Source organism: Pyrenophora tritici-repentis, chromosome 4 (assembly GCF_003171515.1).
Source record: "Pyrenophora tritici-repentis strain M4 chromosome 4, whole genome shotgun sequence".
Classification (NCBI taxonomy): domain Eukaryota; kingdom Fungi; phylum Ascomycota; class Dothideomycetes; order Pleosporales; family Pleosporaceae; genus Pyrenophora; species Pyrenophora tritici-repentis.
In genome coordinates this window covers 3129473-3156413 of record NC_089393.1, presented here as the reverse complement: position 1 = coordinate 3156413, position 26941 = coordinate 3129473, and the positions used below count along the sequence as shown (strand labels likewise).

The 26941-nt window shown below is 48.1% G+C and overlaps 13 protein-coding genes across 13 annotated transcripts; 8 read left to right on the top strand and 5 right to left on the bottom strand.

The window, feature by feature from the left end:
* Positions 1-7013: 7013 nt before the first annotated feature.
* On the top strand, positions 7014-8429 carry PtrM4_099790 (ComEC, membrane metal-binding protein; the record flags this gene model as incomplete). The annotated part of the gene is made up of 1 exon (XM_066107351.1): positions 7014-8429. One exon carries the CDS (start codon positions 7014-7016, stop codon positions 8427-8429), a length of 1416 nt encoding a protein of 471 aa, XP_065963019.1.
* Positions 8430-8908: 479 nt separating this feature from the next.
* On the top strand, positions 8909-9673 carry PtrM4_099780 (uncharacterized protein; the record flags this gene model as incomplete). The annotated part of the gene is made up of 1 exon (XM_066107350.1): positions 8909-9673. One exon carries the CDS (start codon positions 8909-8911, stop codon positions 9671-9673), a length of 765 nt encoding a protein of 254 aa, XP_065963018.1.
* Positions 9674-10002: 329 nt separating this feature from the next.
* On the bottom strand, positions 10003-10811 carry PtrM4_099770 (uncharacterized protein; the record flags this gene model as incomplete). The annotated part of the gene is made up of 2 exons (XM_066107349.1): positions 10003-10031; positions 10127-10811. The coding sequence occupies 2 exons, from the start codon at positions 10809-10811 to the stop codon at positions 10003-10005; spliced, it is 714 nt and encodes a 237-aa protein (XP_065963017.1).
* Positions 10812-10864: 53 nt separating this feature from the next.
* PtrM4_099760 (uncharacterized protein) lies at positions 10865-11167 on the bottom strand (the record flags this gene model as incomplete). Its single annotated transcript, XM_066107348.1, has 1 exon — positions 10865-11167. The coding sequence occupies one exon, from the start codon at positions 11165-11167 to the stop codon at positions 10865-10867; it is 303 nt and encodes a 100-aa protein (XP_065963016.1).
* A 677-nt stretch (positions 11168-11844) lies between these two features.
* PtrM4_099750 (uncharacterized protein) lies at positions 11845-12384 on the top strand (the record flags this gene model as incomplete). Its single annotated transcript, XM_066107347.1, has 2 exons — positions 11845-12011; positions 12090-12384. The coding sequence occupies 2 exons, from the start codon at positions 11845-11847 to the stop codon at positions 12382-12384; spliced, it is 462 nt and encodes a 153-aa protein (XP_065963015.1).
* A 304-nt stretch (positions 12385-12688) lies between these two features.
* Positions 12689-14114, top strand: PtrM4_099740 (uncharacterized protein; the record flags this gene model as incomplete). Its single annotated transcript, XM_066107346.1, has 6 exons — positions 12689-13036; positions 13070-13099; positions 13146-13403; positions 13545-13744; positions 13772-13893; positions 13948-14114. 6 exons carry the CDS (start codon positions 12689-12691, stop codon positions 14112-14114), a joined length of 1125 nt encoding a protein of 374 aa, XP_065963014.1.
* Positions 14115-15058: 944 nt separating this feature from the next.
* PtrM4_099730 (RecQ, Superfamily II DNA helicase) lies at positions 15059-16825 on the bottom strand (the record flags this gene model as incomplete). The annotated part of the gene is made up of 1 exon (XM_066107345.1): positions 15059-16825. The coding sequence occupies one exon, from the start codon at positions 16823-16825 to the stop codon at positions 15059-15061; it is 1767 nt and encodes a 588-aa protein (XP_065963013.1).
* Positions 16826-17494: 669 nt separating this feature from the next.
* PtrM4_099720 (uncharacterized protein) lies at positions 17495-18441 on the top strand (the record flags this gene model as incomplete). Its single annotated transcript, XM_066107344.1, has 2 exons — positions 17495-17519; positions 17564-18441. 2 exons carry the CDS (start codon positions 17495-17497, stop codon positions 18439-18441), a joined length of 903 nt encoding a protein of 300 aa, XP_065963012.1.
* A 130-nt stretch (positions 18442-18571) lies between these two features.
* PtrM4_099710 (uncharacterized protein) lies at positions 18572-19816 on the top strand (the record flags this gene model as incomplete). Its single annotated transcript, XM_066107343.1, has 1 exon — positions 18572-19816. The coding sequence occupies one exon, from the start codon at positions 18572-18574 to the stop codon at positions 19814-19816; it is 1245 nt and encodes a 414-aa protein (XP_065963011.1).
* Positions 19817-19981: 165 nt separating this feature from the next.
* On the bottom strand, positions 19982-21331 carry PtrM4_099700 (uncharacterized protein; the record flags this gene model as incomplete). The annotated part of the gene is made up of 1 exon (XM_066107342.1): positions 19982-21331. The coding sequence occupies one exon, from the start codon at positions 21329-21331 to the stop codon at positions 19982-19984; it is 1350 nt and encodes a 449-aa protein (XP_065963010.1).
* A 2180-nt stretch (positions 21332-23511) lies between these two features.
* PtrM4_099690 (ComEC, membrane metal-binding protein) lies at positions 23512-24927 on the top strand (the record flags this gene model as incomplete). Its single annotated transcript, XM_066107341.1, has 3 exons — positions 23512-23838; positions 23948-24379; positions 24502-24927. 3 exons carry the CDS (start codon positions 23512-23514, stop codon positions 24925-24927), a joined length of 1185 nt encoding a protein of 394 aa, XP_065963009.1.
* Positions 24928-25406: 479 nt separating this feature from the next.
* PtrM4_099680 (uncharacterized protein) lies at positions 25407-26171 on the top strand (the record flags this gene model as incomplete). Its single annotated transcript, XM_066107340.1, has 1 exon — positions 25407-26171. One exon carries the CDS (start codon positions 25407-25409, stop codon positions 26169-26171), a length of 765 nt encoding a protein of 254 aa, XP_065963008.1.
* Positions 26172-26500: 329 nt separating this feature from the next.
* Positions 26501-26934, bottom strand: PtrM4_099670 (uncharacterized protein; the record flags this gene model as incomplete). Its single annotated transcript, XM_066107339.1, has 2 exons — positions 26501-26529; positions 26625-26934. The coding sequence occupies 2 exons, from the start codon at positions 26932-26934 to the stop codon at positions 26501-26503; spliced, it is 339 nt and encodes a 112-aa protein (XP_065963007.1).
* Between the last annotated feature and the right edge of the window lie 7 nt (positions 26935-26941).

Below are 26941 nucleotides of genomic sequence, written 5' to 3'. Positions count from 1 at the left end.
AACCTAACCCTAACCCTAACCCTAACCCTAACCCTAACCCTAACCCTAACCCTAACCCTAACCCTAACCTAACCCTCACCCTCTACCACCACCCTCCCTCCTCAACTCTCCTAACTTCTAACTCTCCTCTAACTTCCCTCTTTCTTCTACTCTCCAATTCTACTCTCTATACCTCCTATTCTTATTTTCTTTACTTTCTACTTCTTCTCTCCTACCTTTTCATTTTAATTCCCTACTCTTCTTCTTCTATCCCTTCACTCTTTACTTTCTTTACTTCTTCTCTTTTACTCTATAAACTCTTCTTTTCTACTCTTCTACCCTTTCACTCTCTACTTTCCCTTTATTCTCTTTATTTCTTCTCTTCTCTTTTCTCCCTCTTCTCTTTCACTTTCTCTCCTCCTCTCTTTCACTTCCTCTTTTTCTCTTTCTTTTCTTCTACTCTCTCTACTTCTCTTATCTCTCATCTCCTTTTTTTCTCTTTCCTTATCCTTTTTTTACCTCTTTCTCCTCTAATTTCCTTTTTTCTTTCTTCTCTTCTACTTCTATTTCTCCATCTCTATTACCCTTTCTATTATACTAACTAATACTATTCTTAATACCTCTACTCTCACTATTACCTCTATTCTTTTTCTTACTTACAATCTTATCTCTCTCTCTATTCTTCTTATCTTCTTCTCCCTCTCTTACCCCTCTATCTTTTCTTCTCCTAATTTTCTTCTCCTCTTCTCTACTTTATCTCTACTTCATACCATCTTCTTTTATACTCTTCTTATTTCCTCTTCCTTAACTCTGTTCTTTTTTACTCTCCCCTACTCTTATATTTCTTCTCCCTTTTATCTTCTACTTATTAAACTTCTTCTCTCTACTCTTCTACCTATTTCTCTCTTTTCTTTTCTACTATTATCTTCTTTCTACTTTCTACCTATTACCTCTTCCTATTCTTTTCTCTACTGTCCCTTTCTTACTCTTCTTTATCTTCTTTACTCTACTTTCCTCTTTCTACCTTTTTCTCTTTTACCTTTCTTTCCTCTAATCTTTTTCTCTACTATCTTCTCCTTAATTTATTCTTTATACATACTGCACTTCTACTCCTTCTCCTTACTCTCTAATCACTACTTTTCTATTCTTACTTTCTACTTTCTAACTCTCTTTTCTCTTCTTTCTACTTTTTACATTTCTCCCTTTGTCTTTATTTTCTTCTTCTTTTCTTACCGCTTTATAATACTTTTTTTATTTTTCTCTTCTATTTCTCCCTCCTTATCACCGTTACTCTTATTCTTATTATTCCCTTTACTCTTACACTCACTAATACTATTATTACTACCTTTACTCCTACTCGTACTCTTACTCTCTTTCTCTTTCCTCTTACTTTTACGCTTACTTCTACTCTTACCTTCTTCTTTCTCTTTTAATAATCTACTTTTCTTTCCTCTCTTTTCTCTTTATCCTTTCTTCTTCTAATATACCTCTTTCCTTATCTACTTCGTCTTAATTTCTAACTATCTTCTTTTATACTCTTCTTATTTATTTTCTCTTTTCGTTTACCTCCTTCTTTTCTTTCTATCCTCCTATACTTCTTCGATTCTCTTCTTCTTCTTTACTTCTCTCTACTTTTATATTTCTTCTTTCTTTTATCTTATACTTGTTAAACTTCTTCTCTCTACTCTACCCTCTCCTCTACCCTTTTTGTGATACCTTACAGCTTACTCTTACTCTCTCTCTCTTCTTTCTCTACTCTCTACTCTTACAATTTACCCTCTGCGCCCCCTTAATCTATCTTACCTTGATAAAACTCCTCTTCTTACTCTCTTTCTTTGCCTTTACCTCGATCTCTCTTGTATTTTCTTTCTCTACTATTATTTTGCGTCTACAACTCCGCGCCCTCTCTTATCTATCTACCTCTAAAATATAATATTCTCTTATATTCTTTTCTACTACTCTCGCTTTTGTATTATTATTACCGCAACGGCCGGCTTCTTGAAACTTAACCTCTTTTCCTCTGCCCTACCCTCTCCCTTCGCCCTTCCGCCTACTCTCAATCCCCTCTTTCTTGCTTTCTATTAAACTCTCTTGTATTTCCTCCTCCCTAAAATCCCTTACCCTCACTCTCTCCCTTACCCTCAATCTCTCCTTACCCTCAATCTCTCCTTACCCTCTCCCTCTACTACTACACCTCCCCTCTTTTCCTCTCTCAACTTCTTTTACTCCTCTAACTTCCCTTTCCTCTCTCTTGATCTACTTTACTTTCCCTATTTCCTCTTCTTTCTACCTCTTTCTCTCCTACTTACCTCACTCCCTACTCCTTCCTTTTTCTCTCCTTCTACTAACCCTTTCGAATTTTTACTTTTAACTCTACTCTCTAACCTTTCTCTTCCTACTCCTTACTCATTACCTCTTCTCACCCTTTTTCTCTTTCTTCTCCGACTTTCTTTACTCACTCTACTTCTCTTTTTCTACTACCTACTACTCCTCTTTACTTCCTTTCTATACTTCTTTCTTCTACTACTACCTACTTTACTCTCTCTTACCGCTTTCACTACTTCTACTTCTACTCTTACCCTTTTCTTTACTCTTGCTCTCTTTCTTGCTCTCTTTCTTCTTCACTTCTACTTCTCATTTTCCTTTTTCTCTCTCTTCCTTTCCTTTACTTCTGCTCTTACTCTTACTCTTTATTACTATTCTATTCTCTTATATCTATTTTCTTACTTTTCTATATTATATTAACTATCATCTCTCTCTTCTTCACTCTTTCTCTCTTCTTATATCTCTTCTCTTTTTTTCTCTTTTACTATCTCTTCTATCCTCTTCTATTATCCCTACTCCCTTACCCTTCTTACTCTCCCTAACCCTGTAACCTTTCTTTATTTCTCTACTTCTCTTCTTCTACTACCTACTACTTCTCTTTACTTACCTACTTTCTTTACTTTTCCTTCTGCGTTTTACTCTCTCTTACCGTTTTTATTACCTACTCCCTCTCTTCCTTTACCACTTCTACTCCTTCTTAACTTCCTACACTCTCTACTATCTACTCTTTACTCTACTCTTTACTCTACTCTTTACACGCTACTATCTACCCTTATAACACATACTCCTCTTCTTTATAATACCTTACTTATCTCTTCCTAACACTCCCCTTTCTCTTTATATCCTACTTACCTATGAAACCCTCTCTTCGCCCTACCTACTTGTGAAACCTCCTCTTCCCCTTACTACTTGTTTCGCCTCCTTGTCTGTCCTATCTGCCCCGTCTGACTTGCTGTACTGCGCCCCCGGAACTCACTCCACCGCCTGCGTTCCTATAACCTAATTAATCCTACAATAACTACTCTTACTCCACCCTTTTTGTAACACCTTACGGGTCCACCCACCACCCCTCTACTCTCTCCTCTACTCTTACTCTACCCTCTTTGTGACACCTTACGGCTTACTCTTACTCTCCCTCTTCTTTTCCTACTTCTCCCTTTCTCCTCCTAAATACTTCTTAACCCTAAAAACGGGGTGTTACTACTTATACGCCCTATCTAACTTCTTTTAACTCCTTACTCTCTACTCTTACACCCTACCCTCTACTTCGCTCTACAACTCTGCGTCCTCTAAACCTACCTTATCTTATAAAAATTCTATTCTAACTCTCTTTCTAACCCTTTACCTCTACCTCTCTTGTATTTTCTTTCTCTACCCTCCTTTTGCGCCCCTAAATCCCCGCCCCTCTTACCTATTTACCCCTAACATATAATCCTCTCTTATATTCTCTTCTACTACTCTCGCCTTTGCATCTTCCTTACCGCAACCGGCGGCCTTCTTTAAACTCTACCTCTTTTCCTCTTTTCCTCTGCCCTATGCTCTTGCTTTACGCTTCTGCCTACTCTGAAACCCCTCTTTCTTATTTTCTAGTAAACTCTCTTATATTTCCTCCTCTCTAAAACCCCCTATATATTATTTACTATCCACTTTATTATTCTTAACTCTTTTTACTTACTTTCTCTAGTTATCTTCTTATACTATAATACCTAACCCTCTTTACCCTCCCTGATCCTCTCTACCCTCCCTGATCCTCTCTACCCTCCCTGATCCTCTCTACCCTCCCTGATCCTCTCTACCCTCCCTGACCCTTCCTCTCCCTGACCCTTCCTCTCTCTACCCCTAACCCCTTTAACCGCGCCCTCCACTACTCTCTTACCTCCCTCTACCCTACCTCTTCCTCTATTAACCCCCCTATTAATACTCTGTTACACTATCAATTTGCGTCTCGTACTATCCAATACTGCCCCGAACAATTCCTCTCCTACCCCTTACATTTCTCCTGCCTAACTCCCTACTAAATACATAACGAATAACCCTTATACAAATCTACTCTAACACAATCTTAACTGCTTCTTTTGTATTTCTCCTCCCCGTCACTAACATCTCCCTATTTTGTCCTCGCTTTGCTTATCACCCGCCCTTCGCATATTCCCTATCTATTCCCCTACTATCCTAATTGCCTGTCTTACTACTCTACCTGCCTAAACTCCTGTTATCACTGCCGTATTAAACTCTACTACCCGCCTTGTCGCTCCTGCTCCTACTGCTCTACCCTCCTCTCTACTATATCTCCTCTTTATTACTGCTCTTTGCTGCTGTCTATCTCCTTGTCCGCTTGTCTACACACTAAAAATCTCTCCTCCTCTTCTTTATATCTCTCTTCGCCTCCTTGCCCCTCCAAATACTTTTCTAATACTCGCCTTCTATATCTTATTACCCACTCTTTCCCCTCTACATACTACCTAACGAATTGCTCTTCTACCTTATTTTGCCTGTAATCTAATCCTCCTTTATCTCCTTATGAATATTTTTATTCTTCTATTCATTTCTTACCTATCCCTCTCTTTATTCTGTAACCCTAACCCTTTCTTCCTTCTATACCCCTAACCCTGTCTTATCTACTATAAATCCTCTTCTCCCCTTTAACCCCGCCCCCTAACGCTTTCCTACCTCCCTCTACCTAAACGCTGCCCTAATAAACCCCCCGTGAATACTCCTTTATACTGTTAATTTGCATCTCTTACCTTCTAATACCGCCCCTAACAATTCCTTTCCTACTCTACCTCCCACCAAAAACGCCCCTAATAACCCTTAAACTGAATCGGCTCTAAAACAATCGTAATCGCTTCTTTTACACTTCCCCCTCCCCTCACCAACATCTCCCTATATTTTCCTCGCTTCGCCCATTATCCGCCCCTTTGCATATTCCCTATCCATTCCCCTACCATCCTAATTCCCTACCTCACTACTCTACCTCCCTAAACTCCTGTTGCCGCTGCTGTATTCACCTCCGCCACCCGCCTTGTCGCTCCTGCTCCTGCTCCTGCTGCTCCAACCCTCCCTGCCCCTCCTCATCTCTCCTCTCCACCACATCCATCCTTCCCTCTCTCTCTTCTGTTCCTCTCTCTTCTTTCCTTTCCTCTTCATCTATTTCTATCTCTCCTTATTTTTAATCTAATTTACTCGCTTTTATCACTTAATCTATATAACATCTACTAAATACCCTAACTCGGAAACTTTTCCTATTGCCACTATATCTTCTCTCTTCTTCCCTTTACCTCGGCCTATACCCTTCTCTGCAATAACCTCTGTTGTTTATTGTTCTCCTCTATTATAAACGGCTGACTCTAATAAAACTCTCTTATTAACCTATTCGTTTCTGTACACCCTAACCCCTACTTGCTCTAAAACTGTCTTACGAATCCCTCTATTAAATTTACTTTAACTCTCTGTTCTACTAACCTCCTATCTATCCCTATGCTACTCTATTCTTGCTTCCCTATACTAATCCTAACAACCTTACTATAAATACCCTCGAAACTAACAATCTTTTATATCTGCTGTCTAATCTCCTCCGTATCTATTATCTTCTTATTGCTTGTATACACACGTTATACCATTCGCTATACTAAACACAACCTAAATACTTCTTCAACTATCTCCTTTGCCTACTGCCTCTTAGTTCTCTAATACTATTGTATCTTGTGTCGGCTCTGTCCTTCGCCTACCGCCGTCTATATACCGCATCGCATTATCTACTACCCTATATACCTCTATCACTATTCTGCGTCGGTAAACTTAAACTCTACCTACTGTATGCACGTCCAACACGGCCTGCCTCGTCTTACTACTGTTGCTTAAATACCCACTATGCATTATTGTACTGTACCTTAACTCTATCCTTATCCTTATTACTACTGCTGTTCTTGCTACTCTCTCTTTACTTGCTCTATATTTTTCTTTACTTCTCTTTCTATTTTCTTTACTTCTCCTTCTTTCTCTTTATCTTTTGCTTCTTATGTCCTTCTCTATAAACTTCCTTATCTTTCTCTCTCTTTCTTCTTCTACCTATCTTCTATTCCCTTTACTATACTCCTCTTAAATTATATCGGGTTTCTTTTATTCTTCTTTCTTTTCTAACATCTCTTTTTAATATTATTGAAACATAATCTCTTATATCTTTTTTATTTATATCTTCTTCTTATGACTCTACTTTTATATAAACTTAATCTTTTCTTCTATCTTCTTATTAATGTATTCCTAATAACTTGCTCTGTCTTCTACTACAATCCTAATCCTTAAATCCTACTTAATTCTATGCTTGATTTCTTTCTTAAACACTATCTAATATATACTACAAACTATACCTGTTTTACCTACCTCATCTATCGATTATGAATCTCACCAACTTTATACTCTCTCTTTTCGAATCTTTCTTTTCTTTGCTTTATACCTGCATACTTATTTTTAACATAAATAACTCTTCTTTAAACTTTTGCTCTTACTATACCCTTACTGTGCTTATTACTCTTACTACTGTTACTATCTTTGCCTCTATTATAATTACTCTTGCTTCTACCACGGCTACGGCTGCTATTCTTGTAACTTTTCCTTCTATCGCGACTATCACTCTTACTGTCTATTCAATTACGGTTACGGGTTCTACTATTGCAACTCCCGCTGTTCCTGCCGTCCTTGCTGCTTTTAACATGCTCGTTATTACTCCTACGGCTACTACTACACCTGTGTTTACTGCCGCTTCTACAAATATCGCCACTGCGGCCCCTACGCTTCCTATTCTTGCTATCCACTCCGTCCTTGCTGCTCTCGCCATTCCAGCTGCTCCCGCTGTCCTCGCTGCTCCTGCTCTCGCTAATTACGCTCCTACTATTTCCGCCCTTACTGCTCTTACTCCTGCAGCTTTTACTCTTAATGCGCCTACTCCTACGGTTACTGCTCTTATTGCTGCTACTCTTAATGCTCTAGCTCTCACTGCTATTGCTCTCGCTACTCTCGCTATTCTTGCTACTACTACTGTCCCTGCTGTCGCCAACCTCGCTTCTATCGCTATCCTTACTGCGACCACTCTCCCTGCTCCTATTATTTTCGCTGCTTGTAACACCCTCGTTGCTGCCGCCTTTAAAGCTCCTACCCTTGCTACTCCTGCTATTCTTACTGCTCCTGCTCCTACGGCTCTTACTTCTACGTCCTGCTCTTGCTACTCTTACTCCTACCGCTCTTACTCCTCCGCATTCCGCAATCCTCCTATTACTGCTTCTGCTCTCGCCACTTCCTCTATCTCTACTATCCCCGTCCTTCTTGCTGCTCTCGCTTTCCCCGCTGTTCCCGCTGTCTCTACTGCTCTCTTCTGCCCCTTACCTCCTACGCCTCCTCCACCTGCGGTAACTGCGGTTTCGGCGGCCGCTACCGCTCCTCTTGTCGCTGCTCTTACTACCCTCGCTACTTTCGCTTTCCTTGCTGCTCTTAATATCTTCGCTATCAATCCTACGGCTTCTGTTCTCGCTGCTCCTGATACTCTTACTATCTCTACTGTCCTTACTTTGTCCCTTGTCCTTGTAACTTGCACTGCTCTTAATATTCTTATTACTACTCCTACTACCCCTGCACCTGTTGCCGCTTCTGCCCCTGCTATCCTTGCTGCTTATAATATCCTTACTTCTACCTCTTACCTCTTACAGCTTATATACACCTCCGGCTACTGCTATTGCTACTGCTACTCTCCTACTTTCGCTATCCTCGCTACTCTTACTGTCCTTACTATCCTCGCTGTTCTTACTATCCTCGCTGTCCTCATTATCCTCGCTGCTTCCGCTGTCCTTACAATCCTCGCTGTCCTCGTTGTCCTCGCTGCTTCCGCTGTCCTTACAATCCTCGCTGTCCTCGTTGTCCTCGCTGCTTCCGCTGTCCTTACAATCCTCGCTGTCCTCGTTGTCCTCGCTGCTTCCGCTGTCCTTTCTACCCTTACTGCCCTTACTATCCTCGCTGTTCCCGCTGTCCTTGCAATCGCTACAATTAACTTAATAGTTAATTCCCTTGCCGTTCGCCCCTTTCTTGCGCTGCCCTTGTTGCTCTTACTGTCCTCGCAATCATCGCAATCACCTTAATTACCTTAATTGCCTCTATCCTCGCGGCTACACATCCTGCTCTTACTGCTCTTGCTACTCTTACTTCTATCGCGCCTGCGGCTCCTGCTTTCCTACTCTCGCTATCCTCGCTTCTCTCACAGCTGATCCCGCTATCCCTACTATCCCCGCCGTCCTCGCTGCTCTCGCTGCTATCGATATCCTCGCTTCTGCTCCTCACTCCCCACCGCTCCTACTACGCCTGCGGCCGCTATAACTACTTCTGCCCCTGCTCTTGCTTTCCCTACTGCTCTCGCTGTCCCTGCTGTCCCCCCACTGCTCGCGCTACTCTCGCTGCTTCTCACTTCCTACCGCTGCTACGGCTTCTACAACTCCTTTCGCCGCTGCGGCTCCTGCTCTCGCTGTCCTTACCGTCGTCGCTGCTCTCGCTACTCGCTCTGTTCTCGTTACTCTCGCTATATGCGCGGCTCTCGATGCTCTCGCTGCCAACGGTACCTATCATGTCGCTGCTCTTATTTCTCTCGCCTCTCTCGCTCCCTACGCTCTCGCTACTTGCCATCTCGTTGCTCTCGCCTGCCTCGCCTGCCTCGCTCTCGCTACTTGCCATCTCGTTGCTCTCGCCTGCCTCGCCTGCCTCGCTCTCGTTGCTCTTGCCGCTCTTGCTGCTCTCGCTCTTGCTGCTCTCGCTATCGGAGCTACTCTCGCCGTCGTCACGACCCTCGCTTTTCCTCCCTGCTCAAGCTGCTATTACTGCTTTCGCTACCTGCCATCAAGTTGCCCTCGCTGTCCTCGCCATCCTCGCCATCCTCGCCATCCTCGCCGTCGTCGCTGCCCTCGCTATCGCCACTATCGCCACTGTTGCAGCTATTGCTCTCGCTACCAACGCTGCCTGCGCTCTTACTGCTCTCGCCGCTCTCGTTACCTTCTCTGCCCTCGTCTTTGTCGTTGCTCTCATTGCTCTCGCTGTTGCCGCTGCTTTCGCTACCTCTAATATCTTTACTACCCTCGCCTTCGTCACTACTCTCGCTGCTCTCGCCTTGATCACTGCTCTCGCTGCCCTCGCCTTCGTCGCTACTCTTACTGCTGCTACTATCGTCACTGTTGCTGCTATCTCTCTTGCTGCTAACCCTGCCTACGCTCTCGCTGATCTTGCTGCTCTTGCCTTTATCGCTGCTTACACTATCCGACCTACTCGAGCTGTTGGAGCTACCCTCGTCAACGTTACAACTCTCTATATTTCCTCTACTCGCCTATTAATCTTGTAATCCAACAAAACTCTCCTGCTAAGTTATTGCTCTCAACCGTCTCTAACAATCGCTTTTTTCCTAAAAACTCAAACAACGTCGGCCCTGCTCCTGAATTACTAACCCCGAACTCCTCTAACCGCGCCGTCCATCGGTTTCCTACCTCGCTCCGCCCTAATGCTATACTTAATAACCCGCCTATTAATACCCCTCTATACTGGCAATCCCCGTCTTGGACTCTCTGATATCGCCCAAAACTATTCCTTTCCCACCGATTGCATATCTCCTGCGGCACTCCACACCAAAAACAGCCCGAATAACGCTCAAACTTAATTGTCTCTTCCATCCTCTTAATCGACTCCTTGATCCGCTGGCTCTCCTGTCGCCAACATTGCCGTACGTCGTGTGCGCTCGATCCTTGCCCTACCGCCTCGCATAACCCACACCGGTTTATCCATTGCGCCAGCTGCCTACGCAGCCACTCGACGTCGGCGAACTCCTGCTGCCGCTGCTGTATCAATCTCTGTCGCGGGCCGCCTTGCTCTCGTTGCTGCTGATTAAACGCCTGCCGCGCCTCTTCTTGCTCCCTCTCCAATGTCTCCGCCTCTTCTTCGTTGCTGCTGCCGCCCTCGGCCACCTCCACCACCTCCATCTCCTCCACCTCCTCCACCTCCTCCACCTCCTCCATCTCTTCCATCTCCTCCTCCATCTCCTCCTCCATCTCCTCCTCCATCTCCTCCTCCTCCATCTCCTCCTCCTCCATCTCCTCCCCGTCGGCTCTCATGCATACGTCACACCTCTCCTCTCCCTCCTCGCACCGAGCTCGCTCGGCCTCGCGCCTGTCTAAATACCCGTCCAACATTACCCGTCTACATGTCGCCGCCTCGTCTATGCCTTCGACGTATGCTCGCACCAACCGCTGCTCCGCCTCCCCCTGCTTGTCATCCGCCGCTCGCTGCTCGCCGTCCTGCACCATCATGATGGCCTCGCTCCGCTCCCCGTCTCGCCCGGCTCGCCCGCTCTCCTGCGCGTAATCCAACACGCTAAACGGCCAATCCATGTGGACAATGCACCGGATATCGGGCACGTCCACTCCCATGCCCAACGCGCTGGTTGCCACAATCACCCGCTGCTTGCCGCCCATGAACTCCTCCAACATGCTTGCCTTGCCAACCGCGTGGTGATGATACGCATGGCACTTGAGCTTCTCGGCTAACCCTTGACCTTTGGCACTGAGTTGCCGTACACTACAATCTTGCCGCTCTTATACTTTCGGACCTTCTGCTGTACCATCGCCAACACCGTTGCCTCTACCTCCTGTCTCTTCCTCTCCTTCTCTACCCTTACCACCCGGTACGCTATGTTGCTCCGTGCTGTTGGTGCCCTAAACATTCTTACCTGCCCACGCTCAAAATGCATTCGCCGGAATAACTCGTCCTCCTCGCTGGGTGGCAACGTTGCTGTTAACATGACCATCTGCGTCTCTACAGCCACTAGCTTACCTAGCTGCTGCATCTGCTTGCGGAACGTGTACTGCCGGTTTAACACGATATGGCACTCGTCGATAATAATCCGATCTAGCTGCCGCGTCGCTCGTAGCCGGTTTAAAAACGTTGCAAATTCCCAGAGATGCCAACAATCAAGCCTGCTTGATGGGCTTGATTGATTTGATTGAGTGAATACAATCAAGCCAAATCAAGCCCAGACTGCTCAAAAGTACAAGCAAATCAAGCCTATTAAGCAGGCTTGATTGGTGAGCTTGATAGGCTTGATCCTGGCTATATCGTAGAACGTGAAGTCGTAGATTTTGGTATAACCTAGGTTCTATCCCATCTTCTCTCACTTAAAGGCTAGTACGTACAGGGCATAGCGCCCACAACGTTAGCCGGCGGAGATATAGATCTTAGTTCCCGTAGCACAATAATTAACACGATTCTCTACATGTTCTATTCCTAGTGCTACCCGTTGCTATTATGCCAGACCCTAGACATCCTTGTAAACGCCCTGCTGCTGCTCCTGTTGCCGCCGCTGGTCGCTCAAAACGCTAGAAAGGCAGTAAATCACAGCCTATAACTATCGAAGCTTCGCAGCCATCTCACCCTTTCGTTATCGACGAGGATACACAGCGCGAGACTCCGCCAACGTCGCCGCGTCGAGCTATACTAGCCGCGAGCCAAGGCGTTGATTTCAAGATGCAGTTGCGCGACTCTATACCCGAAGATGCGATTGTCGCGCCTGTTGAAGCCTCTGAGGTAGCTGCAGCGGCGTTTAAAGCGGTAGATAAAGGCGAGCTAGAGCCTGACTTCGACCCGCGTATAGCCGATAACTTTAATGGCATTAACTGGAGTCGCCTGCCACGGTATATAAAGCCTCTTCGGACACAGAAGCAGAAGAAAAGCTAGGTATACAACTACGGTTATTGGCTTACTCTCCGCAGTAATACCAACAGGATATTTTGGCTGTGCCACATCTGTCACAAGCGTAAAGCAGCGACTACTGGCTTTGCGGAGACGACGGAGGCAACTAGTACTGCTGCGAGGCACCTAAATAGGGATTATAGAATAACAAACGCTAGTGAGCAACCGCCTCAGCAGCTTCTTAGAGGCCAGAAATCGCTAGAAATAATGCTGAAGGGCGGCTTCGGCGTTAGCCAAAGGGTTGCGAACGAGATAGGAAACTTCGACGTACAGTTAGACTCCGCAACAATCAATTCAATCCGGTCACTCTCCTAGACCCACTTACCTATCTAGGTAGGGCTTAAACTCCTATAGGTAACTACTAGGCTTAAAGCGGTAATCAATCAATCCAATCTGAACCTTCTAGGACCCACTTAATTGATTGTTGCGGACTGTGCGTACAGTCCTTTCGAATAGCAGCTATTAGCTGGCTTGTTGACAACAACCTCGCCCTCTGCCAGTTCGAAGATCCAGCTTTCCGCATGATGATACATTTCACGAATCCTGAAGCTGAGCAGGCGCACAAGCGTTGCGCAGTTTGTGATGAGGCTGTACAACTTCATGCAGCCTCAGGTCGTCGATGAGCTGCGTTGCGCGGCGAGCAAGATACATAAGCTTTGATGGGTGGACCGTTAAAGGTGGCAAGCGTGGCTTCTTCGGTATTGTCGCTCACTTTGCCACGGCTGAGGGCGACCTTAGGGACGTTGCTATTGACCTGCCGCAGCTCTCAGGTGCCTATACTGGCGACAGGATAGCTGATTGTGTCGCTAAAACTCTGCAGAAGTTTAATATAACTGCGCAGAACGTTAGCTACTTCATGCTCGACAACGCGTTCAATAACGACACTGCTATCGCGGCCCTTGGAGCGAAGTTTGGCTTTAAGTCTAAGCATCGCCGGCTACGCTGTAGCGCTCATACAATCAACTTAGTTAGCTAGTCGATTATATTTGGTTTAAACAAGGACGCCTTTAACAACGACGAGAACTTAGCTGTAAGTCTACCTATTCTTTTCAATAAAGCTTTCTAACGCTGTACAGGAGGAAGAGAAATACCTCAACGAGTGGCGTAAGCAGGGCCCATTAGGCACGCTTATAGACGTTATTAGCTACATCAAAACGCCACAACAGTACGACATGTTCGCGAACTTTCAGCGCCTCGCGAGGCAGGACTTACCGGCCGACGACGACGCTAAATTCCAAATACTCGAGCCTGTAAAGCCTTGCGTTACGCGCTGGAACTCCTTTTGTTCAGCGTTTAAGAGAGCTGTATTACTACAACCCGCGTTCAACTCCTACGTTTGTTTCTACGTGGAACAGCAGCGCGTTGCCGACTCACACGCCCAAACGAAGAACAACAAGAAGCCCTAGGCGCCTGCTTAGATAAGATCTGAGGGCCTTACAGCTGCTAATTAGGCTGTTATAACTAAGTATATTAAGGTGCTAAAGCCGCTGAAAGATACTACAAAGCGCCTTAAAGGCAGAGGCAAATGTCGCCGTTTCGTTGCGATATACGAGGTTATACCAGTGTTTGAGTTCCTCATGGGGCGCTTTGAGCAGCGTCTCCGGCAGTACGAGAGGGTTGATTTTGAGCAGCGCGAGGCGCCTGAAGATCACATCTCTATCAACTTTCGCGCAGCGTAGGAGAAGCTCAACGACTACTACAGTAAACTCGACGACTCACCCGCGTACTTTGCGGCCTGCGCTCTTCACCCGTACTATCGACGCTATTGCGAGAAGGCGTGGCGTGATAAGCCTGAGTGGCTCGTCGCCTGTATGGCTGACTTTCGTGCTCTTTAGGTAGAGTATACGACCTCTACTCCTCTAACAAAGCCCTTAAAAGAGCGTGATAACGGCGCTATTGACGAGGCTATCTCGTACATCATAAGCGATAGCGAGGACGATGATGAGCTCACAGATGAGTACGACAGGTGGCGCAAATTGGAGCTAAAGTGGACGAGTAAGCAGCATAACAGCCCTAACGTTGACGGCAACCCTATTAAGTACTAGGTACAGCTTTAGTCTAAGTATCCCGACCTCTTACGCTTTGCGACTGACGTGTTAAGTATTCCAGCGAGCAGTTGCGAGTGCGAGCGCATATTTAGTGAACTAGGAGATCTACTTGCTCCGCGACGGCGCAAGATTAGGTCACAACTACTCGCCGCGCTTTAATGTGTACGGGCTTGGAATGCCGCTGGCATAAAGCTGCCAACGTCAGCTACAAGCCAACTCTTAGATTACGACCTTAAGCAGTTGTACAACCTCACAGCGTGGGAGCAACCTAGCGATTCTAGTAAGTACAGCCCATCTCCATCCTCATCTACGACCTCTAGGGTCATCAGGATAGCTGCTTCTTACAGCTTTAATATACCTAGCAGAGCGTAGCTAACTACTTCTTAAAATAGACGTCTCGCCCACCTTACAACGCCCATCCACTAAATAATACCGCCTGCCTCCGCGTCGATTAATAAGTCTTAAGCTTTAATATATCCTATCTAAAGGCCTTAGAGAGGTTACTGTCCCTGCTGTATACTACTGTTGGGGGCATATACTGCTAGTAAACGATAAGGATAGCTTGTGAGCACTCTGCTCAACGTAGAGACTCCCGAGTAGCTGGGTTTCAACGGCGATAGCGATACAATCTTATCTTTTCTTGATTACTCGCACGCAATACTACTTCAGGTTATATACTACGCAACACTGCTATTCTCCCTCAAACGCGCTCCTAGAAGGACCTCTCTCTAGAGCAGGTAGTTGCGGCCTTTTTTGCTTTGTGTTCGAAACTCTATACTAACTTCTCGTTTTGCCTTTTTTCGGCTCTAGAAACTGCCTTTTTCACTCTTCGGAGCTTCCTAAGGCTACCTAGCGATCAAGCCCATTAAGCTCACCAATCAAGCCTCACTAATCGACCTATCAAGCCCATCAAAGCAAGCTCAACACCAAGAAAACGTCAATCAAAGCAAGTATAGGGCCTGAAGCTTGATTGATTTGATTGTTGGCATCTCTGCAAATTCCTCTCCAACTGCCGACTCGGGCGTCACTAACACCACCGCTGCTGCGTCTGGCGGACGCCGACTCTGCCACTCTACGCACGATATCCCTAGCTTCTTGCACCGCTGTGCCATGTCGCCACGCAACGCGATCAACGGCACTACCACCACCGTCGTGCCGCCCTGCTCTGCCCACGCCGGCAACATGAACAACAAGCTCTTGCCTGCCCCCGTCGGCATCACCGCTACTACGGGACTCTCGCCTGCTGTGATGGCTTTGATCGCTGCCTCCTGCACCCCCCGGAACTTGGCCTCCTCGCCCATCATGCGCTTCAGCTGCGCTCTCGCGTCCATCTTCCTCAGCCGCTGCCACCGATCCACCCTTGCCTCGTCTGCCTCGCTCTCAAACGGCGCTCTCTTCCGCTTGCTGCTTCTTCTCTGGTCGTCCAAGCCTGCCTGGAAGCCCAAAAATCTATGCCAATCCGTGCTCGATGCCCGGAACTGCTGCCGCCTATCCGCCACGGCCCCTGACTGCTCCATGATCCCTCGCGCGTATACCAGTCCCGCCACGTGCGACGTATGGCCCGCCTGCTCGTCGGCAATCGAATCTCCTGCCTGCTCCTCAGCCCACTCCTTATTCTCCTCGCCCTCATCTGCCTGGAACGCTGTCGATCCACGCAAAAACCGCCGGCTGATGCCAATCGCCATCTCCCGGTACCCGGCAAACGTCCACTCCTGGCCCATCGCGATCCGGCTCTCGCGCTTCAACGCCTCCCGCAGCCGATCGGTCGTCCACTTGCGGCCGCTGGGGTCTGCTGGCCACATATGCGACGAAACTGCCTCCTTCTCCCACACCAACGCCTCGAGCCGCTGCTGGAACGGCAACACCAGCCACATATACCACACTACCAGCTCGCCCACCTCGCGCGGCAAATATCGATGGATAATCTTGACGTCGCCGCTGACTTTGTATCCCTTGTGGTACCGTGTCACAAACACCACCATGCCGTCCTCGATGAATATATTGCGATGCCCCCCTTGCACTGTGTTGCTATGCCGTACGCTCAGTAGCTCTGGCCCTCGCGCTGGCTGCCCACCCGTTATATGCATTAACACCGCCAGCTTCTCGCGAAATTCTACCACCCGGTCCATGTATCGCTCTATTGCCTGTCGGTCTACCCCTGACTGCGTCCCGGGCTTCATGAACCGACTCCGGATGCTGGCGCTCTCGCCTACCCGCTCAAATAACCACCTCTCGCCGTTGACGGGCATGTTTGTGCGATGATCCTTCAAAAAGTTCCATCCTGGCCGCTCGTCGGTTGGGTTGTCACGTATGCTCTCCCATGGCACTGCCGGCACCGGCGCTGCCTTGCTGCTAAACATTAACTCCTCTGTTAATAATCGCCGGCTCTCGCTAGCCAGCCCATGTACCATGCCGCGGAACTGCGCCATGCTAAAATGCAGCTCTTTGTACAGCAGCTCGTCGCCGTTCGTCCACTCTACATGCCCGCGGGTTGTAGTGTTGTAATGGATCTTCAATCCATACGTCCGCAAATCCAACATCCACTGCATGGGGCTATGGCTGCCGCGCACCATGAACCGGTCCATCATCTTCTGCACTAACTGCAAACACCCCTTGGGACGCCGTCGCTGGCTTGGCCCGCTCTCGTACGCGCTGTCATCTAAGTCGTCGTCTGTCTCATCGCCGCTATCCTCCTCGGGCCCTGACATTTCTAGTCCCTTCTGCACGACCATAAACCGAGCGATCTTGATCACCGCCGATAATATCGGCGGGTACTGCTCCGGCCCCTTCCATCCGTCCTCCTCAGTGATCGGAATGGTCTGGTCTGACTTGGTCTTGGTCTGGTCTAGACCGCCAAGACTTGGTCTGGTCTGGCGATTTTTTGAGACCGTGGTCGGACCGGTCTAGATGATCGGACCGGTCCGGCTATAAATAGGTCCACGTGACTAGATCTTAGACTAATCTAGCCAGAAAATTTAGCACAATATGAGTCATTAAGATCAAGGTAAGTCTTCTACTTACATAGAACAATCAAGTCCTTAACAACCTACTTATATACTATTGTTATGGAGCCTTCAACACCAACCTCACCGTCCCCATCGAATATTATAAGACTAGATTTAACGTCTCTTACTCCATCTCCTATCCCCACGTCATCACCCATAGACTCCGCAACAATCAATTCAATCCGGTCACTCTCCTAGACCCACTTACCTATCTAGGTAGGGCTTAAACTCCTATAGGTAACTACTAGGCTTAAAGCGGTAATCAATCAATCCAATCTGAACCTTCTAGGACCCACTTAATTGATTGTTGCGGACTGTGATCACCCACCCCTATACTATCACCCACTCCTATTCAATATCACGAATCTCCAGATGAGTTCGTGCAGGGCGGTATCACGTACGTGAAACGTGCAATAATTGCAAGGAAGGATTTCCGTCAAGGTACATCACACATCTGGAAGTACGGACTCCAATACATTCGAGATAGCGATAAGAAAGAGGTGTATTACTGCCATGAGTGCAGGGTTGGGAAGAGCAAGCAAGAGTTGTTTGTCATCAATGGCACTTCTAGGATCCGGAATCACCTGGAACAGAAGCACCAGATTGATCCCCAGAGTGGCATCAAGCGAAAGGGTTCTGTACGGAAGTCTATAATCGACCAGCAAAAGGATGGGGCTGCTTCCAGCATCTTTTTCTGGAAGGAGTCAGTAGAGAAGTTTAAAGAGCTTCTAATTCGTTGGATTGTGTACTGCCATATCGCCTTCTTTCAATTAGAGAACCAGTACTTTCGTGAACTACTCCTCTTTTTAAATCCGGCACTACTCAACCACCTCCCGAAGGCTGCGAAGACTATCCGAAGCTGGGTAATGAATGCATTCATATCGAAGAAGCAACAGCTTAGGGAGGACCTACACCATTCACGGAGTAGGATCTCTATCTCCTTTGATCTCTGGACTTCACCAAACCCTTACGCTATCCTAGGCGTCGTCGCTATGTGGATTGATACTACCGGCATGCGACGTGTTACCGCTTTAGGTATGCGACGTATATACGGCGAACATACTGGAGAGAATCTTGGATCGGTGGTCCTTGAATTGCTGGAAGAATACGACATTAGCGGAGATCAGATTGGATACTTTATGCTGGATAATGCCTCGGCAAATGATACCGCTGTTGAGTTTATACTCAAGGATCTCTGCCCATGGATGAAGTCAAAACAACGTCGTCATCGCCGGCTGCGTTGCTTGGGCCATGTCATCAACCTCTGTTGCCAGGCGTTCCTTATCAGAGATGTCAACAAGCAAGTCAAGCTGGCTTGATTCTTATCGATTGCAGATCACAGACCATTCTCTGGGACGTGCCACTGTGCACGAGCCTCTATATTGTCTGTGATCTGCAATCGATAAGAATCAAGCCAGCTTGACTTGCTTGTTGACATCTCTGTTCCTTATGGGGCGAAACTGTGAGAAGTATCTTGCGAAGCTGGAGAAGCATCATCAACGTGGCGACTATACGAAGGTGGAAGAGCTCTGGAAGAAGTTCGGATGTTTGGGTCGTCTTCACAACCTGGTGCGATACATCAGGCTTACTCCACAACGGCGTGAGGAGTTTGCTACAATTATTATCGGCGGAGATCTTTCGCAATTCGACGGGCTTGAGCTTATCCAGAACAACTCGACCCGCTGGAACTCATGGTTTTATTCGATTACACGTGCATTAAATGTTCGAGAACGTTTAGAGCTCTTCTCGGCTCGTCATGTACCTGGAAAGGGCTCCGTAGGGATCGCGAACTTTAAGCTTGATGGACAGCACTGGTTTGAGCTTGAAAAGATTGAACTCGCTCTCAAAGACTTCTATGCTGCAACTTTGCTTTCTGAAGGTAAGAAGACGTCACTTGCGGACTGGTTTTCAACTTTGGACTGCCTTCTCCGGGAGATAAGCGAGACGAAGGATCACTACCACGACATCCACACTGAGGACGATAACAACTTTACATGGAAGTACCTTCAAGGCTGCGCTGATGCTGCTTGGTTAAAGTGCGTTGAGTACTATAACAATCAGCAGCTGAATTGGCAAAATCGATTCCCTGAAGATACTGACCTTCCACCGGCATATTATGCGGCTCAAATCCTTGATCCATATCGCAAGTGGGGATGGTTCAGGCAAGAGTGGGTTCTTCATGGCGACGAAGAGAAGAAGAGGTGGTTTGAAAACGCACAATTAGCGGTGAAGCATCTCTGGGAGACAGAGTATAAGGGAAGGTACCCTGTCGAGATGCTGCCACCACCAGCCAGGAAGGAGAGAGATCCTGACCCAGCATTTGATCGCCAGCGGGAACATAAGCGCATTCGAATAGACGCTCCAGTTTCTACAACTGATTTGTATGAACAATACATCTCTACTGACCGGCTTCATAACGAAGAGGCAGGTTGCAATGAGGCTATTGCGTACTGGCTATCTCGCTACGACTCCCAACGAGATCTCGCTCGCTTCGCTCTAGACATGTTTGCGATCTCGCCTATGTCGGATGAATGCGAACGTCTTTTTAGTAGCGCGAAGCTTACTATCGTCGATCGCCGTGGTAGGCTGAAGGCAGATATTATAGAAGCGTGCGAGTGTCTCCGGGCCTGGTATGGAAAGCCCCAAGCTGAGGGGAACAGCGATATCGAGGATAGTGAGAACGAAGACGACTAGATTGACAGTCAGTAGTAAAACACATTTCCTCGGCTTCCTTCTTTGCTTCAGCCTCATTCTTGGCGGTCTTGTTGGTCGGACCGGTCTGGTCGGACCGGTCCTTATGTAAGCACCTGGTCTGGTCTGGTCTGTACCCTCAGACCAGACCAGACCAGACCATTCCGATCACTGGTCCTCCTTGACGCCCAGCACCGCCAACGCGCACACCAGCGGGCTGTCATACTCTCTACGGGTGATGCGGTGGTTAAGTAATGCAATGCAAAACTCCAAACACGCTTTCTGTATCTTAGACAACTTCTTAGGCTCGGGGCCTTCTCCCTGACCTGGCTCTTCCTCAGCTACCTCTATCGCCTCGTCTATGTCGTCCATCATCTCCTCGTCCAGCTCTTCTCTCTCTTCGTCCATATCCTCGGCTTCATCTTCTTCGTCTCCCTCTATGCTCCGCTTTGCCTGTTCGATTAACACCTCCCATGCCTCTCGCTGCCGGCGCGTAAACCGATACTTGGGGCTCTTCCACCCGTGCTCTTTCTGTGTGCGTGCAAAAAACATTAACATCTGCTGCCACGGTCGTGTGTGCTTGACAATGGCGTTCTTGTCCATATACGGCTGTAACGGCTGGAACCGGGTTTGGTGCATCTCTGTGCGAATTGCCTCCAACCGTATAAACACGCCAATCCGGTCAATAATGGATGCCTGGCTGAACCGCGCCAATCCATCCATGGCTGCCCAAATCGCTGCTTCCACCGGCTCGGCCTGCTGCTCCTGCCTGGCATCTGGCTCTGCCACGGGCTCCTCGATGCACGCTAACAAATCCGGCCTCTCCATGCCCACTAGGTACGGCAACCACTGCGTCCGCTCCAGCCATGGGTTCACCTCGTCGCGCTCGCCCTCCTGGATCGTCGTCTGCGCCCGCTTCTCGATGTCTGCCCACGCCTTGGCCATCTGCTCGCCCACTCGCGCCCATGCTGCTGCCCCGTCTACGGGCACGATTTCGGGGCCTTCTCCATCCTGGCTGGGTGCCTGGACCTCAAAGTACTGCGATCCATGCCGGCTGCTGAATAATCGCTGGCAATGGACCAGCCGGTACCCCTTATCCATATGTGCCTGCACGCTCTTCTGCCTGGTTCGACTTGGCCGCCCTCGCTTCTTCCCTGCTGACCATCCTTGATGGTCCTTACGCCAATGCTTTCGTATAGCCTCCTTACTTCTTGCTACATAATAGCAGCAGCTGGAGTCAAATTGGCATAACATCCCGTCTGTATACACTGGCAATTGCCGCACAGGCTTTGGAGCACCAGTCGGCACCTCGAGCTCACTAGGGTACTGGACTAACCCAGCCCAGCTGCGAACCTGCTGTCCAACTGCCTCAGCCTCCTTGTAACTAACCTTATGCTGCTTCTGTAGATGGCCCTCAATCTGATCTGGCCATACTGCATATCTGCACTCTCTGCATGCCGCTACGCTGTGCTCAGGCACATGCTCGAAATACTGGCACTCGATGCTAGGTTTAGACATGTTGAAATATCGACGCCTACCTGTTCTACTCGGCTTCTTATATACACGCGCTGTTGATCGCTCTCTCGGTGCTTACTCCGGCGGCGCGCGCGCGGCGGGGTGCCGAGCCTCGCGACCTCCTGACCCCCCAGACGCGTAACCCTAACCAAGAACACCAAACCCTAAGCTCCTGAACCACATAGTCTGCTGCGCTGTAAATTCGTCAGATTGTGCGTCTACGTATGCTGAGTTATATGTCTAAATTTGGAGTAATTTCGACTATAGACTAAAAATGGGATGTACTCCTGAAGTTTAATGGGATAAACCCCTGGTTCTAGTATATACCCGCCATACGCGTACTTCTCAGCACTAACAAAAAAATGGTATATTATAACGTACCATTGAGCGCCCTGGGTTAGGCACCCTCTACGAAACCGACAGAGCAACGGCTCTTCCTTAGGTATATATCTCTATTGCTGCAAAGTAATAGGCCTATATATCTAGATGCTACCTATACCCGAACGCCCTAAACCAACTCGATATACCGACCCCATATACCGAACCGCTCCAGCACCTGCTGTCACCAGCACACTCACGAGCAAAACACCGACCAGGCACTAGATGTATAGATCTATTATCTCTCTTGTAGATCCCTATATACAGACGCCTACACCAAAAGCCCTCTCCACCGAACGACCTAAACCGACTCGATATACCGACCCCATATACCGAACCGCTCTAGCACCTGCTTTCACTAGCACACGCACGAGCAAAACACCGACCAGGCACTAGATGTATAGATCTATTATCTCTCTTGTAGATCCCTATATACAGACGCCTACACCAAAAGCCCTCTCCACCGAACGACCTAAACCGACTCGATATACCGACCCCATATACCGAACCGCTCTAGCACCTGCTTTCACTAGCACACGCACGAGCAAAACACCGACCAGGCACTAGATGTATAGATCTATTCTCTCTCTTGTAGATCCCTATATACAGACGCCTACACCAAATACCCTCTCCACCGAACGCCCTAAACCGACTCGATATACCGACCCCATATACCGAACCGCTCTAGCACCTGCTTTCACTAGCACACGCACGAGCAAAACATCGACTAGGCAATAGCTGTATAGGTCTATTATTGTTAGGTTATAATAGATTCCTGTATACAGACGCCTACACCAAAACGCCCAAAACATCGACTAGGTAATAGCTGTATAGATCTATTCTGTCTTGTAGATCCCTATATACAGACGCCTACACCAAATACCCTCTCTACCGAACGCCCTAAACCGACTCGATATACCGACCCCATATACCGAACCGCTCCAGCACCTGCTTTCACTAGCACACGCACGAGCAAAACATCGACCAGGCAATAGCTGTATAGATCTATTCTCTCTCTTGTAGATCCCTATATACAGACGCCTACACAAAACAACAGACAGACACTGTATAAAACTACAAACAATATTTCTTTTCGCAAAGAGCTCGCTGTTACATCTCTTTCTGTTCACCACACTGCTCTTTAGCACCCGCGCCAATGGAAGACTAGCTCGGAAATTGGACTACGCAACTATCCTCCAAATTGTACAAGACCTATAGAAACTCCATATTGAACAACATACATAGAACGGCTTAGCCAAAGTCCTACATAGTCACCGACTGATACAGGACTCTAATGGAAATATAATAATAATAATAATAATTAATCTTTTCTTCTATCTTCTTATTAATGTATTCCTAATAACTTGCTCTGTCTTCTACTACAATCCTAATCCTTAAATCCTACTTAATTCTATGCTTGATTTCTTTCTTAAACACTATCTAATATATACTACAAACTATACCTGTTTTACCTACCTCATCTATCGATTATGAATCTCACCAACTTTATACTCTCTCTTTTCGAATCTTTCTTTTCTTTGCTTTATACCTGCATACTTATTTTTAACATAAATAACTCTTCTTTAAACTTTTGCTCTTACTATACCCTTACTGTGCTTATTACTCTTACTACTGTTACTATCTTTGCCTCTATTATAATTACTCTTGCTTCTACCACGGCTACGGCTGCTATTCTTGTAACTTTTCCTTCTATCGCGACTATCACTCTTACTGTCTATTCAATTACGGTTACGGGTTCTACTATTGCAACTCCCGCTGTTCCTGCCGTCCTTGCTGCTTTTAACATGCTCGTTATTACTCCTACGGCTACTACTACACCTGTGTTTACTGCCGCTTCTACAAATATCGCCACTGCGGCCCCTACGCTTCCTATTCTTGCTATCCACTCCGTCCTTGCTGCTCTCGCCATTCCAGCTGCTCCTGCTGTCCTCGCTGCTCCTGCTCTCGCTAATTACGCTCCTACTATTTCCGCCCTTACTGCTCTTACTCCTGCAGCTTTTACTCTTAATGCGCCTACTCCTACGGTTACTGCTCTTATTGCTGCTACTCTTAATGCTCTAGCTCTCACTGCTATTGCTCTCGCTACTCTCGCTATTCTTGCTACTACTACTGTCCCTGCTGTCGCCAACCTCGCTTCTATCGCTATCCTTACTGCGACCACTCTCCCTGCTCCTATTATTTTCGCTGCTTGTAACACCCTCGTTGCTGCCGCCTTTAAAGCTCCTACCCTTGCTACTCCTGCTATTCTTACTGCTCCTGCTCCTACGGCTCTTACTTCTACGTCCTGCTCTTGCTACTCTTACTCCTACCGCTCTTACTCCTCCGCATTCCGCAATCCTCCCTATTACTGCTTCTGCTCTCGCCACTTCCTCTATCTCTACTATCCCCGTCCTTCTTGCTGCTCTCGCTTTCCCCGCTGTTCCCGCTGTCTCTACTGCTCTCTTCTGCCCCTTACCTCCTACGCCTCCTCCACCTGCGGTAACTGCGGTTTCGGCGGCCGCTACCGCTCCTCTTGTCGCTGCTCTTACTACCCTCGCTACTTTCGCTTTCCTTGCTGCTCTTAATATCTTCGCTATCAATCCTACGGCTTCTGTTCTCGCTGCTCCTGATACTCTTACTATCTCTACTGTCCTTACTTTGTCCCTTGTCCTTGTAACTTGCACTGCTCTTAATATTCTTATTACTACTCCTACTACCCTGCACCTGTTGCCGCTTCTGCCCCTGCTATCCTTGCTGCTTATAATATCCTTACTTCTACCTCTTACCTCTTACAGCTTATATACACCTCCGGCTACTGCTATTGCTACTGCTACTCTCCTACTTTCGCTATCCTCGCTACTCTTACTGTCCTTACTATCCTCGCTGTTCTTACTATCCTCGCTGTCCTCATTATCCTCGCTGCTTCCGCTGTCCTTACAATCCTCGCTGTCCTCGTTGTCCTCGCTGCTTCCGCTGTCCTTACAATCCTCGCTGTCCTCGTTGTCCTCGCTGCTTCCGCTGTCCTTACAATCCTCGCTGTCCTCGTTGTCCTCGCTGCTTCCGCTGTCCTTTCTACCCTTACTGCCCTTACTATCCTCGCTGTTCCCGCTGTCCTTGCAATCGCTACAATTAACTTAATAGTTAATTCCCTTGCCGTTCGCCCCTTTCTTGCGCTGCCCTTGTTGCTCTTACTGTCCTCGCAATCATCGCAATCACCTTAATTACCTTAATTGCCTCTATCCTCGCGGCTACACATCCTGCTCTTACTGCTCTTGCTACTCTTACTTCTATCGCGCCTGCGGCTCCTGCTCTCCTACTCTCGCTATCCTCGCTTCTCTCACAGCTGATCCCGCTATCCCTACTATCCCCGCCGTCCTCGCTGCTCTCGCTGCTATCGATATCCTCGCTTCTGCTCCTCACTCCCCACCGCTCCTACTACGCCTGCGGCCGCTATAACTACTTCTGCCCCTGCTCTTGCTTTCCCTACTGCTCTCGCTGTCCCTGCTGTCCCCCCACTGCTCGCGCTACTCTCGCTGCTTCTCACTTCCTACCGCTGCTACGGCTTCTACAACTCCTTTCGCCGCTGCGGCTCCTGCTCTCGCTGTCCTTACCGTCGTCGCTGCTCTCGCTACTCGCTCTGTTCTCGTTACTCTCGCTATATGCGCGGCTCTCGATGCTCTCGCTGCCAACGGTACCTATCATGTCGCTGCTCTTATTTCTCTCGCCTCTCTCGCTCCCTACGCTCTCGCTACTTGCCATCTCGTTGCTCTCGCCTGCCTCGCCTGCCTCGCTCTCGCTACTTGCCATCTCGTTGCTCTCGCCTGCCTCGCCTGCCTCGCTCTCGTTGCTCTTGCCGCTCTTGCTGCTCTCGCTCTTGCTGCTCTCGCTATCGGAGCTACTCTCGCCGTCGTCACGACCCTCGCTTTTCCTCCCTGCTCAAGCTGCTATTACTGCTTTCGCTACCTGCCATCAAGTTGCCCTCGCTGTCCTCGCCATCCTCGCCATCCTCGCCATCCTCGCCGTCGTCGCTGCCCTCGCTATCGCCACTATCGCCACTGTTGCAGCTATTGCTCTCGCTACCAACGCTGCCTGCGCTCTTACTGCTCTCGCCGCTCTCGTTACCTTCTCTGCCCTCGTCTTTGTCGTTGCTCTCATTGCTCTCGCTGTTGCCGCTGCTTTCGCTACCTCTAATATCTTTACTACCCTCGCCTTCGTCACTACTCTCGCTGCTCTCGCCTTGATCACTGCTCTCGCTGCCCTCGCCTTCGTCGCTACTCTTACTGCTGCTACTATCGTCACTGTTGCTGCTATCTCTCTTGCTGCTAACCCTGCCTACGCTCTCGCTGATCTTGCTGCTCTTGCCTTTATCGCTGCTTACACTATCCGACCTACTCGAGCTGTTGGAGCTACCCTCGTCAACGTTACAACTCTCTATATTTCCTCTACTCGCCTATTAATCTTGTAATCCAACAAAACTCTCCTGCTAAGTTATTGCTCTCAACCGTCTCTAACAATCGCTTTTTTCCTAAAAACTCAAACAACGTCGGCCCTGCTCCTGAATTACTAACCCCGAACTCCTCTAACCGCGCCGTCGATCGGTTTCCTACCTTGCTCCGCCCTAATGCTATACTTAATAACCCGCCTATTAATACCCCTCTATACTGGCAATCCCCGTCTTGGACTCTCTGATATCGCCCAAAACTATTCCTTTCCCACCGATTGCATATCTCCTGCGGCACTCCACACCAAAAACAGCCCGAATAACGCTCAAACTTAATTGTCTCTTCCATCCTCTTAATCGACTCCTTGATCCGCTGGCTCTCCTGTCGCCAACATTGCCGTACGTCGTGTGCGCTCGATCCTTGCCCTACCGCCTCGCATAACCCACACCGGTTTATCCATTGCGCCAGCTGCCTACGCAGCCACTCGACGTCGGCGAACTCCTGCTGCCGCTGCTGTATCAATCTCTGTCGCGGGCCGCCTTGCTCTCGTTGCTGCTGATTAAACGCCTGCCGCGCCTCTTCTTGCTCCCTCTCCAATGTCTCCGCCTCTTCTTCGTTGCTGCTGCCGCCCTCGGCCACCTCCACCACCTCCATCTCCTCCACCTCCTCCACCTCCTCCACCTCCTCCATCTCTTCCATCTCCTCCTCCATCTCCTCCTCCATCTCCTCCTCCATCTCCTCCTCCTCCATCTCCTCCTCCTCCATCTCCTCCCCGTCGGCTCTCATGCATACG